The 21180-nt window shown below is 38.3% G+C and overlaps 1 protein-coding gene across 1 annotated transcript; it reads left to right on the top strand.

The window, feature by feature from the left end:
• Nucleotides 1-434: 434 nt before the first annotated feature.
• LOC117782613 lies at nucleotides 435-968 on the top strand. Its single transcript, XM_034619633.1, has 2 exons — nucleotides 435-488; nucleotides 547-968. Exon 2 carries the CDS (start codon nucleotides 582-584, stop codon nucleotides 966-968), a length of 387 nt encoding a protein of 128 aa, XP_034475524.1. The 5' UTR covers nucleotides 435-488; nucleotides 547-581.
• The last annotated feature ends 20212 nt before the right edge of the window (nucleotides 969-21180 follow it).

Raw genomic sequence — 21180 nt, 5'->3', positions numbered from 1 at the left:
TCATCACTATAATCAACTGATTTGTTGAATGAAAATGTTAGTATAAAATTTGCGCCAATTGGATTTACAAAATATATTTAAAATATTTCTTTTTCAGATGAGAAAGCAAAGGAAAGCAGCTATTCAGTGGAGCAGCCATCATGAGGCCATTCTCTTGGAGCTGTGGGAGGAGAATTTCAGTGCGCTGAGGTCTGCCCAAAAGAACTGTCACATTTTCCAAAAAATGGGCGAAAAACTTTTGGAAGCAGACTTCAGCGTCACTTGAAAGGAGATTCGGACCAAGGTGGACAATCTCACCAGAAAATACAAGTGAGTTCATAAAATATTTAGAACATATTATTATTTTTTTTGTATTCCATAGGGATGAAATAAAAAAAAAGGCTCATCTGGAGGTGCACCCTCAAAATGGCAACATTTTGACAAGGTGCACCGCATTTTGGGTGCTGTGAAGTCGGTCCACTTCACACATTGTGTACTTGATACTGCAGGTAAGCTGAAATGTATGATTATATGTTATGTTGTTTACTAATCGAAATTGTTTTTCAGTCGACAATGATGAAAGTTGGGAAAACTTTATAAATATGGTCTCTCGAGAACGGGCTTCAAGTAAGGAGCCATCGCAACCCTTGGACTCCGATATACTGCTGTCCACCTCTAGTGTGCTGTCGCCAATAGAAGTGAGCAACGAATCTGAGGCTACAAGCTCGTCCGTAAGGAGTAAAAGAGCAGTGGACAGCAGTATATCGGAGTCCAAGGGTTGCGATGGGCCACCTGCGAAGAGGCAAAGGACCAAGTTTAACCCAAAAACGGAGATGACTGCGTTTGAGTCGGCCATGCTCGCTGCCACCATCGAGGCGAATGAAAAGCGGACAAAAGAGATGGTGCGCTTCGGCTCCGAGCGAAATGAAAACTCGCTGCGGTTTCAAGAAAAATGTCTGGAGCTCTTGGAAAAACATTTGAGCAAATAATAAATAATAAATAAATAATAATAAATAAATAATAATAAACAATAAATAATGAATAAATAATATTTTTGTATTAAATTTTTTATAGATTTTTATTTATTATGAACATATCTTGCGAGGGCTTTTCTAATGGTTTCAGCGGACCTATCGGAATCATAGGCTGTACTCGAACTCTCAGGTTGAGTACGCACATTGGAGCCTGCCTCCCAATTTTCAGAAATGTCACTGTTGTGACAATTCAAAAAATTGTGCAGAACGCAACAAGTATAAATAATATGCGGCACCTTGTCAATATGGTTGTCGACACCTCTACCAATTCGTCGGAACCGGGCCTTCAATTGTCCAAAGGCATTTTCCACAACTCTCCCCGATCTGGACAGAGCATAATTAAAGGATTTCCTTTCCTCGTCTTCTGTTGTGTTGAAGGGGCATGGCTTCATTATCTGTGTTGACAATTTAAAAGCAGAGTCCGCAAGAAGCACCACAGGAACGTCGACTCCACCGATGCGCTTTGAATTTTCTGAAAGCAGCGTTGTGCAATCCAGCATCCTTTTTAAACTTGTGCTTTCAAACACCGGGGAGTCATGGCAGCGACCTTGGGCACCCACATGCACATAAAGAAATCGATATCTAGAGAAAAATATACAATTAGAATTGGTTAAAGATTACTTATATTGTACTCTACCGAAAATCCACCAAAGCGAAAAGTATGGTTGAGTACCATCCTTTATAATTGTAATAATGCGCAGCTTCAGCTGCACGAGGATGAACTTCGAAGTGGCTTCCATCTATAAGAAATTTGTTTCATTAAAAGCTTCATAAAAAGGAAACAACCTTACCAATTGCACCCAAACATTGCGGAAATCCAAACGCTTCAAAGCCTTGCACACACTCCTCCAGTTTTTCTTGGGTCATAAAGTCTTTGGGCAGATATTCGGGTCCCAGAACTCGATATACTTCATAGCAAAATTCTTGAAGAATTTTACACACCATCGAGTCCGAAACGCCGAATAGTCTGCCCACAGCGCGATACTCCGACGATGACCCCAGAGTGTAGAGTGCTATGGCAATTCGCTTCTCTAAGGGAATGGCCTTCCGCATTACTGTGTCTTGCTTTGTCAATCCCTTCAATCGCTCGGTCAATATCTCGAACGTATTCCTTTCCACTCGGAAACTCTCCTTAAAAAATGCCTCCGAGGTGGTAGGCACGTCGCACTCCCAAAACTTTCCATGACGTTCCTATAGTACATCAATTATAGTTACATTATTGTGCCGGACAACGATATAACTGATATATACTTACAAATTCCCGTACAGATGGACACTTTGGAATAGTTGGCTTTATGGCAGGTGGCAGCACAATTTCATTATAAAATTCTGCCATTTCCGCCTCCACCTCATCATCCATCTGCTCCATATGGTCCACATTTGTCCTCACTGCCTGCCAAGTTGTCCAAAGTTTGGCTTTGTTCATTTTATTTTTACTGTTCTGCATTGTCTTAACTTTGTTGTTTTGCACTCGATATGAAAATAAACACCGAACGGCTGATTTATTTCGGGCTATTGACAACTGCTTTGACAGTTGAACATTCGGTCGTGGAAAACCAAAAATGAGGCACATTTAAATGTGACCAGATGAGCCAAATGTGAGTGGTCGTGGAAATAGGCTATTAGACAGTTCATTTTTCACTTCATAAGAGCCATTACATATCTGGAGCTGCTTTTTTCTTGAACAGTATTTTTAAATATAATTCCGAAAATTTTCGTCAGTACTAGAAGTGAAGTGTAATCATGGATTTAAATAATTTAAAATGTGGAAAAGTCAGGCACGAATCGTCTGTACCAGGATGCCACTCCGAGGTATTGCCGCAGCTCCCTGATGTTAGTAGGCGGTTTTAGTTGAGAAATCGCCGCTACTTTGTCCGGGTCTGTGCATGTTCCATGTTCTGTCACTTTATGTCCCAGATATTTTAATTCTTTTTTGAAGAAGTCGCACTTGTCGACGTTGATCTTCAAATTCGCTGCCCGGAGTCGTCGAAACACCTCCTTTAGATTGGCCATATGTTCTTCCAAAGTTTTCCCAATAACGATGATGTCATCTAGATATGCGAAGGCATGTGGCAGCATTTCAGGTCCAATCACCCGATCCAATGCTCGTTGGAATGTTGCTGGTGCGGAGTGAAGTCCTCTGCCTGGTACTGTGAACGCTGTCAAGGGGCGACTTGTTTCCTCCATAGGGATTTGCCAATAACCGTCCTTCAGGTCGAGGCTGGTTATGTAACGTGCTTCCCTCAACTGATCCAGAATGTGGTGTACTCGAGGTAATGGATAAGCGTCCTTGACCGATCGGCTGTTTAGCTGCCGAAAGTCGACGCACAACCTCCATTTGCCCGTTTTCTTTTTGACCATAACAATCGGGGCACTGTGTGGGCTGTTCGACGGCTCAATACATCCCTTGGCTAGCAACTCGTCGATCTGTTTGTTGATTTCTTCTTGCATCTTAGGGTTCTTTGGGATTAGCGTTGCTTTATCGGACGGTCGTCGTACATCAGGATTCGGTGTTCCGTGATTGGTGATGTGCCGCTCATAACAGCAAATGCGGCTAGTTCCTTCTGAAGAAATTTATCCACAGCTGTCTCGGGGTGTAAGGATTCATACTGCTCCATGCCGATGCTCGTTGTTCCATCCTTCGTTGTAATGGTATGTTCCAGCGTGATTTCCTCGTCTTGTGATGCCTGTTCTTGTTTCCTTTGCTCTTGTTTACTTTGTTCTTGTTTTCTTTGCTCCTGTGTGTGTTCTGTGCTGACAACCGAGAGTTTCTCTTCTTGTACTCTGTTGTTTTGTCGACGAGTCGGGATTCTGACTTCGATTCCGGCGCATTCAAAGTTAGTTCCCATGTTGGAAAGGAAATCCCATTCCAGCACCAGTTCGTCGATGACTCCCGACAGAATTAATAACGGCATGTTCACAATTTTGTTGCCGAGCTTTATCTGTGCCTCCACTTGTTCCGTAACTATACCAGTCCGGCCGTCTGCCAACCGCACCTGCCTCTGTGTTGCTCTTAATTCAAATCCTTCTTCGCATAGTGTCCCTGCTAGTTCCTCGCTTAAGAAACTGCTGGTTGCCCCTGTATCGATGGAACCGTAGCTGACAGGCGGTGGCCCTCGTATTTCAAAGTGCCGATTAATTGTGGGGAGCCGCTTCTATCGGCATCCGCTCGCTCCTGGAAGCTGGACGCCACCGATCGTTTCCCTGTTGGCAACATTGAACTGTGCGAACTCCAATTCGACCATATATCCAACAGAACAGAAGACTCGGATTTCGACATTCCCTCGCCCAGTGTCCCTCTGTTCCGCATCTTCTACACGCCTGTGTAGGGTTGGGGACATGTGTTGGTTGCCCTGAGAACGCTCTTGGTGTTGGCTGTGGTCGCGACTTTGCGTTGTCGATGCAGCGGGTACATGGGCCTTTGGTTTCTGCTGGTCTAGCGTCTTCTACTGCCATGAGCCTGGGGCGGTTACCACGGCATTGTTGCCGCAATTTCTCTCTGTCCCGCTCCAGTTCCTCGAATTCCTCCGCAAGTTGCATCAGCAACTGCAAAGTTATCTATGATGCGTCCTGCGACATCAAAGACTATATCCTGCTACAGCAAGGATATCTACGATTGCTCCTGTGACAACAAGGATTACAACCTGCTACTGCAAAGTTATCTATGATGCGTCCTGCGACAGCAAAGACTATATCCTGCTACAGCAAGGATTTCTACGATGGTTCCTGCGACAGCAAGGATTATAACCTGCTACTGCAAAGTTATCTATGAGGCGTCCCGCGACAGCAAGGACTATATCCTGCTACAGCAAGGATATCTACGATGGTTCCTGCTATTGCAAAGCTATGTTTTTCGGAGGGTCCTCTGTCAACAAGGATTGATGTTTTGTCCTGCTATTGCAAGGACCGATCGGTGTAACTTGTTTGCTTGCTCTACTCGAATTGTGTCGCATGCGCTGTTGCGCGCCCTTTTATACTCTGGGCCGCCATAGGTAACGGGACTTCTGCTCGCCTGCATGACAGAGGCGTCACTGAAAAGGGGCATAACAAAGGCGTCGCTGAAAATGTGAAATTGTTGTGGGGAACACATAGTTGTTCCTCACAGTATGTACCTGTTTAATGAATTGTTTTACCTAATTTAAAAAAAAAACTATTTAGTGAAATGCAGTCAATGATGTTAGACAGTTCATTTTTTTTTTATTTTTTTTTTTTTTTTACTTTGCCTTTATTTATTGAATCTTCTCCAAGGGAGACTTACAATAAGTTTATCAAATCTTATATTTAAGCTTAACTAACAGTCATGTTGACTTAATATGATCTACGGTGCCCCAAGAGTTTATTGCTGGGCTGGAAGGTCGTTTCGTTTAAGGCGGGTTCGACTGCAAACCCGAGTTAACCGTTGAGCAAGAGGATTTGGGTGTGAAGATAGTTTATTGTTGTAGCTCGCCTTTTGTCTTGCTATCTCATCTTTGACGTATATAACGTTCAAATCTCTATGAATGTTCTCGTTTCGAACATACCATGGTGCCCCAGTGATAGTCATCAGGATTTTTGATTATGCTTGTTGGATGACATCAATATTGCTACTGCACGCGTTTCCCCAAAGCTGCGAGCCGTAGGTCCACACTGGTTTTATGGTGGAATTGTAGAGTAGAACCTTGTAGTCTAAGCTGAGAGGAGATCGGGGATTCAAAAGCCAATAAAGATTATTGGCTTTCAGTTTAATCTGCGTTTTTTTTGCTTCAAGGTGCCGACGCCAGGTGAGCCGCCTATCAAGATGAACGCCAAGGTACGTTACTTCTTTGGCTTGTGGGAGTTGTGTATTAGACAGTGCTAACGGAGGACATGTTTGCATGTTGAGAGTAAACGTGATATGTTTACACTTTTGTTTATTTATTTTAATACGCCAGTCGGCTAGCCATTTCTCTACTACCGTCAAATGTTCAGCTAGACGTGCTGATGCTTCAATGGGGCATCTGGAGCGACTAAGGATTGCGGTTTCGTCGACAAACGTAGATGTTGTTAGCCGCTCGTTTATGGGGATGTCCGCTGTGTAAATTACGTATAGTGTTGGTCCCAATACACTTCCCTGGGGAACTCAAGCTTCTATAATATGATCATCGGATGTAGTGGTGTTGCATCTCACTGCGAAGACTCTATTGTAGAGGTACGACTCGAGAAGCCTATGAGTGTACACTGGGAGCGTCGATTTGATTTTATGCATGAGACCTTCAAGCCACACTCGATCGAAGGCCTGGGAGACGTCGAGGAATATTGCGCTGCAGTATTCCCGATGTTCGTATGCTGTACGTATTTCTGATGTTATTCGGTTAACTTGCTCAATAGTTCCATGCTTTTCTCGGAAGCCAAATTGATGTGTTGGGATTGTGTTGTGTGTTCTGAGATGAGGAATTATGCGCGTCAAGAGGCATTTTTCAAAAAGCTTAGACAAGCACGGTAGTAAGCTAATTGGTCTGTACAATGATGGTATTGTATGGTCTTTTCATTATAATGACCGATTTCTTCCATTTTTTTGGGAAGTAGCCGATGGTTGTAATCGCGTTGAAAAGTTTACAGATGAGGGAAATAACACAGTTTGGAAGTTCAATGATCACTTTTTGAGTTATTAGATCGCAGCCTGGAGCTTTCTTTGGTTTCATCTGTTCTTTTATGACTTTTACAATTTCATTTGACTATCAGATACACAGGATGATAATAAAAACGAATTTGTTGCGGGATTTGGTTGGAATACATGACGTAGGTGAGCAGCAAATGTGTTAGCTCTGTCTCTGTCGCTACGGGCCCAGCAGCCTGAGGAGTTTCTTATAGGCGTTACTGTTTCGATCGGCGCACTTAGCGTAGGGTGAGCCCTCCACAAAGGATGCTTGGTACTGGTTGGTGATAATTGCTCTATGTAGCGGCGTTGGGCATCTGCTTCTTCATGCTTAAGAGCTTTGCTGAGTCTGCGTGAAGCATCTTTAAAGCGTTGTTTTGTAGATGGCGACCGGTGAGACTGCCACTCACGTCGCAATCGTCGCTTTTCCAGAACAAGTTGTTCTATTTGAAGATTAGTTTTACGTTTATTCGTCTGCACATGTGCGCGTTGTGGAGTAGAGATCTTAGCTGCTGCAATAAGTACTGATTCGAATAAGTCCGCAGAGCAGTCGATGTCCGCTTCGATGTTGAGCTGCGGAGCAATATCGAGGTGAGAGCTAACGTATTTCTTGTACTTGAGCCAGTTGGTTCTGTGTGTTGTGAGTCTATTAGAATATTCCACATATTCCGGGGATTGGAGTAGATTTAATAACACGGGGGAGTGGTCGGATGAAAGATCCGAAAGTGTTACGGCGCTTAACAGATTGCGTGGGATGTTTTTTGTCACAGCAAAATCTATTAAGTCTGGTTGTTTGTTGGGGTCTGCTGGCCAGTATGTAGGACTACCCGGGGAAACATAGTAGAGTTTGTTGCTTGGCTTTATGATTGCGTTGTATAGCTGCCTTCCTTTTGCGGTCACAAGGCGAGAGCCCCAGTGCGGGTGTTTCGCATTATAGTCTCCTGCTGCTATAAATCGCTGTCCCAGTGAATTGTAGAATTGCATGAATTGATCTTCAGAGATTGTAAAGCGGAAAGGACAATATACAGCGGCGATAGTAAGATTGCTGATGTCCGATTGTAAAATTATAGATGTGGCTTGTAGATAGTTTGCCGCAAACCTTTTGTGGAATTCGTGTTTGATGCGGTTTCTTATTAGAATACCGGTTCCGCCATGTGCTTTTCCATCCGGATGATCTGTGCCGTAGAATATGTATCCACGAATTTGAAAGTTATATTTGTTAGTAAGGTGCGTCTCAGACAGCAGCATTACATCAATGTGATTGTCGTTTAGGAATTGGGTAAGTTCAAGTTTATGCCGTGAAACACCGTTGGCGTTCCACAGAGATATTCGTAGAGGCGCCATTGATTATTTGGATTGTTGAGATGCAAGCATCTGTATCAAGGTGTTTTGATTTTGCATATGATGCATATGTGACACTCGCACTGCTGGAGGGAGCTGATTTTTGAAGGCCAGATTTTAAAACATTGGCGAAAGATATGCCGTTGACAGTGTTTGCGGGACCAAATGAGGACCTGGCTGCTATGGCGAAGAAGACGTCGGGTGTAGTTTGGGAAGCTATAGTTGCACCTGGCAGGTGCGGATGGCGTGCTGTTGGTACACGTCGGATGCGGCTTTTTAGTTCCTTGTACACTGGAGAGCCTCTGTAATTAGCTGTGTGATTTCCACCGCAGTTTCCGCACTTTTTTGTACTAGGGTCATTCTTGTTGACTTGGCAGGAATCGGGGCCATGGGAGTCTCCACAAGCTACACATAACGAACGCAGCGTGCAGTACGTCCTGGTATGCCCATATTCCTGGCAGTTTGAGCATTGAACTGGACCATTCCGTTTGTGTGGTTCCTCAACAGTGATCCGGCGATGCAGCAGGAGCTGTAGTTTGTAGATCGGGTGCACTTCATTTTTCTTTGGAGCTTCACTATCTGGCTCCAGCTCAACTTTGAAGAGAGGTTGCGGTATTTTGCTTTTGTTTAAAATATTTGTAACTCTCTTAGCGAGAAAGCCCTTCTCTTTTAACGCACTTGCGACCTCGGAAGGGGTTACATCCGGTTCAATACCTTTAAGTACAACCTGCAGGCCCTTGCTGCTTTTTAGTTGATAAGTGTAGAAGTTTTTCTTAGCTTCATTTAGATACTTGGAGATTTTACGGAAATGCTCCTCGTCTTTTGATTGAAGCTTGATTTCGTGAATGTTCCCTTTAATTAAAGGAACGACATGAAAATTGTTGTTTCCGACTAGGTCAACGATCTTGTTCACCAATGCGTTGGATATCTTTTCTCGAATGAATATAGGTGGGGGCTTTAGTTTTTTTGGTCCATTTCCAGCTTCGGTAGGCTGGTCGTTGACAGTATCAGCCAGCGGTGCAAATCTATTGATGGTGTTTACTGGGTCCCCAGCAGTTTGGTTTGAGTTACCGCGGTTAATTTTTGATTTATTTTCCCGTGTTTTTTGTGGGCTAAGTTTTCGCTTTATTTGAATGTAGCGATCCATTCCGGTCTGCCGGACCCGTTGCTTTTGACGTTGCGCTTGCAATCGAAGCAGTAGTTGAAAGAGCTTGCGCTTGGGCAGCAAAAGATGGTACGACGACTGTTGACACAGTTAACGTTGTTGTTGCCGTAGCGTTAGCAGCAGCGACTTGTACGGGCAAGTTTGGTGGTGATAGTGGATTCCGCGGTGAGGGGGTCGGTAATGGAGAGGCACACTCTTCGCTCCAGGTTTTGAGTTGTAGTTGGTAAAATCGGAGAGCAAGAACGCGCTCACATCTTCTACGGCTAAGAGGTTCTGCTTTGATTTTTCGGCTGTTGTGTGTTGCGTTGGTGGTTTTGCTTCTGAGACAAAGCTAAAGTAAGCGTTATTTTTGGCCAAAGAGAGTCGCCGCTCGTCTTGCTCGCGCTGACGTTGGGCACTGGTATCGTAGTGACTCATTGAAGTTAACACTTGCTCAAATCAAATTCTATTTGATTGGCTTAAAGTTTATATATTTGTTTAATTACACTTTCAAAACTAAATGGATGATCGTGCGCATCGCACTAGGGGAGCCCCCTGGCCCAATTTTAGATTTTTACCGCACTTGGGTACTATTTAATTTTGATTATTTCGGAGCGCTTTAAAGAAACACGTCTGCACGGTCCGAAGGTATATTTTTTCATTTTTGACTTCATAAGAGCCATTACATATCTGGAGCTGCTTTTTTCTTGAACAGTATTTTTAAATATAATTCCGAAAGTTTTCGTCAGTATTAGAAGTGATGTGTAATCATGGCTTAAATAATTCAAAATGTTTCGAGATATTCATTGCCAAAAAAACAAACCTGAATTCCAAATGGCTATACTGAATGAATTGAAGGTACCCTTAGAAGATGTGTCAGCTGAGTTAATAGTCAAAATTACCAACATTTATCGGAACTTGGACAAAAAATGGCAAAATGCCAACGATCAACAGAAAAGTTTCAGAGAATCTTTTTGGACTGGCTTAATGACGTTACGGAATTTGAGGTGGCAGGAGAATAAACGGGCCCATCGACTAAGCAAGGCAGAGGAAGACCGAGGAAACCTTTGGAAGACTGCTCGACGTACACAAGGAAACGCAAGCTAGACAATGCTACAGAAGCAATTTCCACAAAACATTTGGCAGATGCGCTATCTTCAGAATATGTGAAAGTGCAGGAAAGGACAAAAGCGGATATTACAAAAGCAGTGAAGATCGCAAGTCCATTATGGCTGAACAGAATAAAGGAAAGCATTCCAACGCCACCCAATTCTGCGGCAACAAGTTTTACAGTTGACGAAGCTTTTGCTTTATTTATGGACTTGGGATTGACGAAGGAAAAATATTACACTTTACGAGGCTCCTTACTTCGACATAATGTCGATGCTCTTCCCGGATATAAAAAAATTGGATTTGCTAAAAAGGAAGCCGTTCCGCCCAATTTGACAATAGCCAATGTATTTGTTGAGGTTGGACTTCAGGATTTGATGGATCACACCGCTAGACGCCTAATGTAAAGTTTGCCTGAGGAAGAGGTTGAGCTGCTTCCCGAACAACTTACATTACTGAGCAAGTGGGGATGTGATGGATCGTCCGACCAAAGTGCATATAAGCAAATAATACATACAGATGACGAAACCATTTCTGATGTAAAAATGTTTATGGCGTCTCTAGTTCCCTTACGACTAAGAAGTAAAAGCTCTGAGCATTGGAGAAATCCTCGACCATCCTCTGATCATTACTGCCGTCCAATTTTCTTCAAATATGCTTAAGAAACAAGCGAACTGACGCAATCAACTAGAGACGACATGGATTCACAAATAGATCGATTGATTCCAACTGACATTACCACCAAGAATGGGAAAGCCTTGAAAGTTGATTTTTCGTTTTTTTCACCATTTATTTATTTATTGTCAAACTATAAGCAGCCGACACTTAACTATACATTTAAATTAACAAATAAATTAAAATATTACTGTGTAATGTAAATGTAAATATAAATATTCTGGGAGTATCTAAAATGAAAAAGAAAACGATTGGTCCAACATTTGTTGCAAGGATTGGCGAAAACCCAGAAAAAGCCAATCATACCAAGATAAAGTAAGAAATTAGTTAGTTAGTAAGATTAGTTAGAAATACTAATATAGAGGCTTTAATAGTAAGCGAAGAACACTCGAAGCTAATCGTACTGTATAGATTTTTATAATCAGCTCACAGAAAACGAAGAGGTTCATTCAAAGCCCAGTTAGTGGTGCAATGCGGAAGATGCAGAGGATTAAAGTTACGAGTTAATATAAAAGGTATGTTGAAAGTAATTTCTTCTATTAAACTAACTGAGTCTACTTAACCCTGTAGTAATTTATGGACGAACATTACTACAAGCATAATTCTACGATTAGTAAGAGAGAGAAAATTGATTAAGCGAAGTCTTCTAGAGTATGAAGGCATCTGAATTTCTGAGTTCCAGCTCAAGCCGCGAAGAGCAAATATTAAGAATTGTTTTTGAACCGATTCTATCCTGGCACGATGTGATTCGTATTGAGGGGACCAAATGCATGACCCATACTCAAGAATCGGGCGAACAAGAGATGTATATAAAAGCCTAGTAATATAAGGATCATCAAATTCCTTGGACCATCGCTTTATAAACCCAAGAACTCACATTGCTTTATTGACTGCAACAGAAATATGTTTATCGAACTTCAGTTTAAATTCTAGAATTATACCAAAATCATTTACTGAGCGTTTAGAATCATTTTCGGAATCATTTAAGCATTCCAAGATAATGGCTTTAAAAGAATACTGACAAATATGCCAAAAGGATCTGTAGAAAATCATTACTTTACATGTTGAGCTATTTAAATTTATAAAATGAGCTTGACACCAAAAAAAACAGTGCGTTTGAGTCCGCTTGCAAAAACCTATAAGAGAAAGGTTCACTATAGGTTAAACAAAGCTTGACGTCATCCGCATACATGAGTTCACGTGAGTGAGATAGAACAGTTGGAAGATCGTTTATAGAAGTGGGCCAAGATGGCTACCTTTCGGTACTCCAGACGTAGCTTTAATGGATTTTGAGAATGAAGTTTTGAAACTAACTCTTTGAGTTCTGTTACTTAAATAATTGGATATCCAAAGAAGAAGATTATTCGGAAAGCCGAGAAGATCAAGCTTATGGATTAGTAGGGAGTGATTTACAGAATCGGAAGCTTTACTAAATTCCGTATAAATAGCGTCAGTTTGCATCTTTTTCTTGAACCCTTTAATCACAAGAGAAGTAAACTCAAGAAGGTTAGTGGTTGTCGATCTACATCTCATAAACCCATGCTGAGTAGGGGACATAATAGAACCACATAATTGTTGAAGATGAGAAGTTATTATTTTCTCAAGCAACTTCGGAATTGCAAAAAGCTTAGCAATACCCCTATAATTCTGAACGTCGCACTTAATAAATATAAGAGTCTTTCCATAGATTTGGAAAAGATGAAGAGTCAATTGACAAAGTAAATAACTTATGTACCGGTCTACACAAGGAATCCGCACAGTACTTTAATACGGAACAAGGCAAACCATCAGAACCTGGTGTATGTACTGGCTCAATTAATTTAAGCTCACAAAGAAGCGAGTTCTCTGTGATTGCGGGACTGTACATACTGTTTATACTGTTCAGCATGTAAGGGTAAGAGTGACCAGCATGGGGACTACTCGTAGAGTATGTTGTTTGCAAAAAGTCGGCAAACAAATCGGCTATGGATTGGTCAGAATTAGCTTGAACCTTATTAAAGGTGAGAGATGATGGAAGTGATACAGTTTTGCCTTTAGAGTTTACAAATTTATAGAACTGTTTAGGATCTCTAGAGAATTCAACCTTATAACGTTGTAAGTAATTGTTGTAGCAATGAAAGTTAAGTACCAGAAAATTGGAGTTGGTAATTACGTATCTAGAGAAATAGTAAGGATTTCTCGACTTTTTATATTTTTTAAATAGCTTGGATTTTACATGTTTTAAATGTGATAATTCTCTAGAGAACAAAGGAGGAACAAAGGAGGTCTAGCAGAACTGATAGGAGGTACAAGCGGAACGCAGATATCAAGTAAAGAATTTAGAGTACTATAAAAAAGCCTAATGGCATTATCCAAATCAGAACATGCGTATAGTTCAGACCAATCCATACACGAAATCAGATTGTTTAGCTTATTGAAATCTGTTTTTCTAAAACACCGACTGCGCACAGCGGTATCAGATGATAATAAATCTGAACGCAAAGGTAAATGGATGCATGTATTAAGAGTTTGATGGTATAGGTCTTCTGGCATAACCAATGGGTTAATCCTAGATACAATGGTGTCGGAAGAATCCAATACAAATAGCAGGTCGAGTGTCCTGTTAATAGAATTTCGAACTGGATTGATCTGAACCAACGATAGCTCTGAGAGACCATCAATAAAGCTAACGGAATTATCAGGAATAAGTAAATTTGAGTCATTTGAGGCGATCCATTTAACATCGGACAGATTAAAATAACCCAAGACAAAGAGCAAGTCAGTGTCAGAAACTAAAGATGATATATATTTAATAGCGTTTAGATGAGTATCATATACTTTCTCATCAGCAAGGGGGTGGATTGTAAGAACATGTTAAATAAATACAAAATTTATTGAAAGATACTTTTACACAAATGAATTCAATGTCCGAATCAAAAGTGGTTGGAATCGTTTCCGAGGGGAGATTGGAGTCAACAGCCAACAGTACTCCACCTCCAATTCGAGTAATACGATCGCATCTATATGTAGTATATTTAGAAGAATGAATAGAAAAACCTGATGTTTCAGGTTTGAGCCAGGTCTCAGTAAAACAGATGATGTCAAAGTCAAAGGAATGACTGTTTAGAAATAGGCTAGATAGCTTACTATTAAGGCCTCGTACATTTTGGTAAGCTACAGAGATAGAGGAAATTAGTTTTTTGAGACTACGTTTGAAGATATAACAGGTGAAGAGGAGCCATCACCTGATATCGGGTTCCGATCTCTCTTTCGATTTGCATTTCCTTTGTACTCAGCAACAAAGATATGTTCAGGCCAAAAGTGTGTTTGACAAGGAAAGGAAAAAATAAACAAAAACAAATATATATGCACAAATTGATGCACACATAAGATTTGACATTTTTAACTAAATAAAACACTGCAAAAGTATCAAAAATTTAATACAAAACACCAATCCAATGGGTAACACAATTACGCACATATATTACGATATATTAATAACAATGTTATTTTCACTGGCCCTATATTCTTATTGATACCTTATTACTTGATACGAGAATGTGCTTAGGCATACATAAGTGAGGTGTCGTATTAAATAATATAAGTGGGTTTGTGTAGTAGATCCCATCCATAAAAAATTAGCCTGTCCTCAGGCGGTGATTGTAGGGTATAAAGTTGGGATAGATTCGAGTACAATATTTGGATTTTCGTTAACGTTTGAAATTTGATTTAAGTTAACATTATTTGTTTGTGGGTTTGTTTCTGTTTGTTTCTTATAATTAACAATTATTTTGTGTGGTATGTTTTTATACTTAGAGCTAAAATATAGTATTAGAGTGATTATAATAATTATAAGTGTCGTTAATGTAATAATTTGAAATGTATTATAATGCTTTGTTTGTTGTTGTACAATTTCTTTTGCTTGAATATAGGAAAGTGTTTCTAATTTAGTTACGTTATTGTTTACATAAATTGTTTGTATGTAATCTAACATAGTGCTTGTAATTAATATTTCTTCTAATTGAAGTGAACAGTTAAATGCTTTTATTATATTGTCACCTTCTATTGTTATTTCTCTATTCAGACAATTTTGATTTAAAATAGTTTTAGGTAAGTTCCATGTCAACAATATATTAGGCTCTACGTATTTAATTTCAAAAGTTTTGTGTGTCTTTGAATAACTACATTCGGTTGATGCTTGATTTAATATTCCTGTAATGCATTTGTTCATAACTAGGTCTTTGGTTTTATCTGTGTAAGCTTGGCTGTTTAGTAAGTATTATTTGTCATGGATAATTTCAGTTAAAATGTTTTTGTTTTTGTTTGGATATGGAAATAGTATTGTTTTATGTAGTGGCTTCTTGGTTTGAGTTGTCTTTTGATGTTGATCTGCAATTATCGTATTTGCTTTTGTTCATTTTATTTTTCTTCTTAAATTTAGATTTGTAACGTATAATTTTTCTGCCTCTATTTGTCTCTTCGAAATGTTTCTCGTCTATTTGTTTTAGATTACCTTTTTTTTCTGGATAGTAGTATTTTTCTTTGAAAAGTACGGTTAATTTTTCAATACCTGGGTGCATTCATTTCTTATGTGTTTTAACGATAAATTCTTTAAATTCTGCATATGTTTGAATGTCTGTCAACATTTTATTTGATCTCATTACTTTTGTTAAATTATTTGGACTTATTATTTCTATGAAAGCGGCTTGAAATGTTAGGAAATCTACCTCGTTATGAAAGTATATAACGCTTTTCTTTGTACATAGATATTCTTTTATTAATTGTTTAGCGTGGGTGTTTGTCATTTCTTTGTACTTGATTTGTGCTCTAGTCTTATGAAAATAGTGCAATACATTTACTTCATTATTGTTACTTTTAATGAATTCTATTTGTCTGTTGTAATAGTTAATTGGTCTTTCTGTTATTGAAATATAATTTTGATTATCTTCTTGTGCGCTATGCACTGTTGCTGCTATACTGTTGGAAATTTCGCCTAATAAATTCTCTTCTAGTTTAATTCTTGATAAAGCATCTGCGACATAGTTTTCTTTTCCTGGGACATACTTAATGTGATAATCAAATTCATTAAGTCTTATTTTCCATCTTTGTAATTTCATATTTGGTTCTTTAACATTGTTTAACCAAACTAAAGGTTTGTGGTCACTGAGAATTTCGAATTTTCTCCCGAGAAGATATGACCTGAAATATTTGGTGGCTCAAACAATTGCTAAAAGTTCTTTTTCAATTGCTGAGTGGTTTATTTCATGTTCGTTTAGTGTTCGGCTTGCGTAGCATATAGGTTTATGGTCTTGAGATAGTACTGCTCCTATAGCAATATTGCTTGCATCTGTAGTTAATGAGAACGGCCTTTCAAAGTTGTGGTAAATTAATATTGGATCTGAAGCTATAAGTATTTTTAATTTTTCAAAAGCTGAAATGTAATCTTTATTCTTTACGTCAATAACTGCGTTTTTCTTTAATTTCAAAGTCCTGGTTCTTACAATGTTTGCAAAGTTTGGAATAAATTTTTATAGTAACCGCAAAGTCCTAAGAATGATTTGATTTCCTTTGTTGTTTTTGGTATTGGATATTTTTGAATAGCATCAACTTTTATTGGGTTCGGTTTTATACCTTCAGTTGTTACAATATGCCCAAGGAATTCGGTTTCCTTTTTCATAAATTAACATTTGTCAAGCTGTAATTTTAAATTGGCTTCCCTGAGCTTTTTGAAAACTCTTTTCAATGACAATATATGTTCTTCCAATAAAGTGGAATACACTATAATATCGTCCATATAGACCAAACAATCTTTATAGATTAAATCTTCTAAAAGATTATTCATGCAACGTTGAAAAGTTGCAGGAGCATTTTTAAGTCCAAAAGGCATACGAGTATACTCATAATGGCCGTTTTTTGTTGAAAGCCCGGTCTTTGGAATTGAATCAGAATCCATTTGAATCTGATGGAAGCCTTTTGCTAGATCAATGGTAGTGAAATATTGACATCTTCCAAGTTTGTCTAATATATCATCCATTATCGGGATAGGGTATTTATCATCGATTGTGATTTCATTAAGGTTTCGATAGTCAATGACTATTCTAAACTTTTGTTTACCCGATGCATCACTTTTTTTTGGTACAATCCAAATTGGTGATCAGTAAGGGGAATTTGATTTGCGAATTATTCCCTGATCTATAATTTCTTTAATTTGTTTTTCTACCTCTTCGTCATATGCTTGAGGGTATTTGTATGGTCGTTTGTAAATGGAATCTACGTGTTTAGTTTGAATGACATGCTTAATTGTACTGGTGAAAGTCAAATTTTCACTTTCTTTGTACTGTATGTCTCTAAACTCGAATAAGATTTTAGTTAATTTATTTTTTTCTTCTTCATTGAGATGTTCTAACCTGTACTGTACCAATTGCGAAATTAAAAGGCCTATCTTCTGTAAGAGGTGGATCAAGGCAATCAATTGCGGTGTCTTTTGTAAATGGTGGATCACGGCGATTAAATGCTGTATTGTCCTTTACAAAGTCTTCATGATTATATCTCATGATAAATTGATACCCGCTCAAAATTACAACTTCTTCCTTGTAATTAATTGTTGCTTGACAGGCTTCGAAGTATTCTCTGCCTATAATTACATCGTAACTTTTTAGAAAATTCTTGTATATTAAATTTTTGGTGTGACGGACAGAGTTTGTTAGGGGCTAAAGAAATACTTTGGTTTAAGTTGATATTTCCATTTATTGTATGAACTTCTAGTTTGCAAGTGGTGATTGGGAATTCTAGAAAATTTTTTCTCATTAAATTAATAGAAGATCCTGTATTTATTACACACCTGAGATGGTGGTTATTCATAATTAATCGAATGAAGGGGTTTCTTTGGATTTGGGGTCCGAGGCTGCTTGATGAAAATTTTCAGCTGTATCCATTTTGTACTGACCACTATTACTTTCTCGTTGTCTTTTGACTGGTTGATTTGAAGTACCAGGGGTATTTCTATTTGGTTGGTAGTTCATTGGGTTACTAACTCTACCTTGATTAAGGTTCTGTTTGAATTCTTGATGCAATTGCTGATTGCTTTTGTTCGGTTTCTGCGGATTATTATTTTGATAATTAACAAGCATATTTTGTGGATAAAAGCTTTGATATGCATTTCCATTATTCCTGCGAGAATTATTACTGCCTGATGGGTATTTTCTTACAGTCCTTCTCTTTGTGCTACCTGTTTCAATTTTGTTACTGTCTATGTCATGTCTAGCAGGAGCCATAAATTCTTAATCCTGTCCAGTTTGTTGCTGCCGACAATTGAGATACACGTTGAGCTGCTCCAGTCGTCTGTATCTCAATGGCTCCATATAGGACACTGAGTTGTCGTACGTCTTGGGTTGGGTATAGTTGTAGAACATAATCGACTTTTCTTATGAAGGCTGCCAGCTCTTCAGTTGTTCCATCGAAAGTTTGAATTTTTTGGATTTGTCCAAGGGCTTGCTTCAGATAATGCTCTGATAGCTTTGGTTTTATTTTCTTTTTGATTCAAAACTGTGGCCTGGGATAGTAAATATCCTTTAGTGGTCACAAAAACACAAAGTTAATTTTACGTTTAAATAAGCACAATCACTTTTTGTTTTAGCCTAGGATATAAGTTATCCTTTAGTGGCTAAACTTGATTTATTGTAACTTATTTACGCACATAAGTTCTTTAGCGGATGTGTATTAAATTAGTTTCACTTTTTTGAAGTTCAACGTTATTTGACTTGGGACATCGCGAATCCTTTAATAGTCTATTCAGTTGATAAATTTTTCAAAAACACTTAACACATCCTACCGGCTGCGCCAATAACAATGTTCAATCCGGTTTAGTTATAAAAAAAATAAACTTTATTTATAATACGGAAAAGGCGAACATTTGAGTTAGAGAATAAATCTAGACTAATCATAAAGTGTGTTGGCGACGCTTAGCAAACTTCGGCTGTGGGATCTTGGAGATGGAATCTGCTCTTAAGTTTAATCTCTTAAGAACGTTTGGGGTGCTAAGCAACAGCTTGGATTTGTGCCGCGTTGACAATACTGACCCTTAGTGAGCTAGCGGATGTTTATGTTACCATTAGGTTCGTGAGAGCATTTGAAATGTTATTTTCACTGGCCCTCTATTCTTATTGATATCTTATTTGTTTGTGTAGTGGATATGTCACTATATATATTAATGGGTTGTTAATTTTCACAAAAAACAAATAATTTCAAAAAAAAAAACACGACTGGACACAGAGAGAGTTATTGTGGAAAAGTCTTAAATAATGTTGCTAATAATAAGTCAAACCTGAGGTGTGCACTTTGTAAAAAGACTCAATCACAATATTCGAAAAAAAAACCGAATCAACGAAGGGTTATAATCTGGACGATTCTACAAAGGACGATTCAATGAAGGAAAATTATCTCGACGATTCAACTAAGGAAAATAATCTGGACGATTCAGCGCGGGATAAGGAATGCTATAAGCATGGAATTTCTCCATTACATTGTAGAATAAAGTGTATGGACTTTATTTTAAAGCTTGCGTACACACTTCCACGGCCAAGAAAAAAATATGACGATAAACAAACACAGAAAGAAATCAGAGATGACCGGAAAAAGATTATTCAAGCAGAGCTTGGATTAAAGGTGGACTACCCAAAGCACAATTATGGAAATACCAATGATGGGAATGCGTCCAGAAGATTTTTTGCTAATGATGAAGTGACCTCTCAAATAATAGGTGTTTACAATGACATTATTAAAAGGTTGTCTGTTATCCTTAATGTCATAAATTCTAAGGAAATGATAAATTGCTCAAAATATGAAGAGCATGCATCGAAAACAAAGCAACTTTTGATTGAAATGTACCCCAAGAAGTTGTTTACACCTACCGTTCACAGGATTTTGGATCATGGCGGAGATTTAATTGAGTACCAATGCAAAAACAAGGAATATAAAAAGTTTAGTTACACGAATACTTGCGTGAAATCTTGCAAGACAGAATAAAGACCTTTTCAATATGCTGTCGGCCTCTTCAGATCCACTTGTTTCATCCTTTAGACATGTTAAATCACGAAAGGATTTAGAAGAAAATAATTATAGTCCCGAAATGTTAAGTTTATTAGATATTAATCCAAATGTTGATGAATATTTTGAAATATAAATATATACACAGCTAAGCTCATACAATATTAAAAAAAATTTTTTTAAATTTTGTTATGTTATTAAAACTATTTAATATGTTAAAAAATATTTTTTAGTAATGAAATAAAATTAAAATAAATATACTACACACAAAAAAATTGTTTTTTTTTTTTTTAATTTTATATGCACTGAAAATATTTTCCAACAACCCTGAGTCGGCCCGTGGGCCAAACACCCTGTGTAAACATTTTAACATTTCTTTTTAAAGCTTATGAAGTTTTCTCTCAAATGCTTTTTAAATTTTGATAATATCTTCACTGGCTCAAAAGATATGATTTTTGCAACGCATTATTTTCTATATGGCTAGTAATGATGCTGCTATATCGTCAATTTGTACAAATTTATCTAATATTTTTAAAATATGTCCTAGTGTCAGTAAGTCGTTGCGTTCATTACCATTATCGTTTGAATATAATGGTCTAGAATTTAATACTGATTTAATTGGAGATAGTAATGCTTTTAAGTATTTGCCTATAGTTGTGAAACTTTTCTTATTTTCCTGTGTATTTTGTTCTGTCTCAACCATTTGCCTTTTTTATATATATTCGTCGATGTATTCTGTATTTGTCTTTTACGAGTTCTGTTGACTACTAATCGTTTCTCTTGGCTTAGTATTAGAGGCATTGCTTGGTTTTTTGACTCTCTCAATGATTTGTCGTCGACAAAAGGCATTATTACTACAAGCCGTCCTTTGTGGTCCCTAGTTGTTGTATTTTCCAATGGGGTCATACATTTATCATTATCGGAAGTTCTTGGATCGTCTAGTGCTTTTTCTAATTCCCAAGCCTTCTTTTGATTAACGGACAGCTCTGTGCAAATTCAATTTTTATTCGGAATTTGGATTGGTCCAGACAAAATCCAGCCTAGTTTTGTATACTGTCCAATTATTGATCCTTCTTGGGTTATTTCCTGGTCAAGAATTTTAGGAAACAAATTTCCACCGACTAAAATATCTATTCTATTTCTTTCATTAAACCGGGGATCCGCCAACACCATACCATTCCACTTATCTTTGCTTTAAGAAAATGAATTAATGGGTTGTGGGCCTATTATTTTTGGCAAAAGAATAGCGTTACTTTGAA

This window comes from Drosophila innubila, assembly GCF_004354385.1.
Source record: "Drosophila innubila isolate TH190305 chromosome 2L unlocalized genomic scaffold, UK_Dinn_1.0 5_B_2L, whole genome shotgun sequence".
In the NCBI taxonomy this organism is placed as follows: domain Eukaryota; kingdom Metazoa; phylum Arthropoda; class Insecta; order Diptera; family Drosophilidae; genus Drosophila; species Drosophila innubila.
The sequence above is the reverse complement of the archived record's forward strand: the minus strand, read 5'-3'. Positions and strand labels throughout refer to the sequence as shown.

Excerpts from the sequence above, each read along its gene's own strand:
- LOC117782613 (XM_034619633.1), top strand. The coding sequence starts at position 582 with ATGGTCTCTCGAGAACGGGCTTCAAGTAAGGAGCCATCGCAACCCTTG.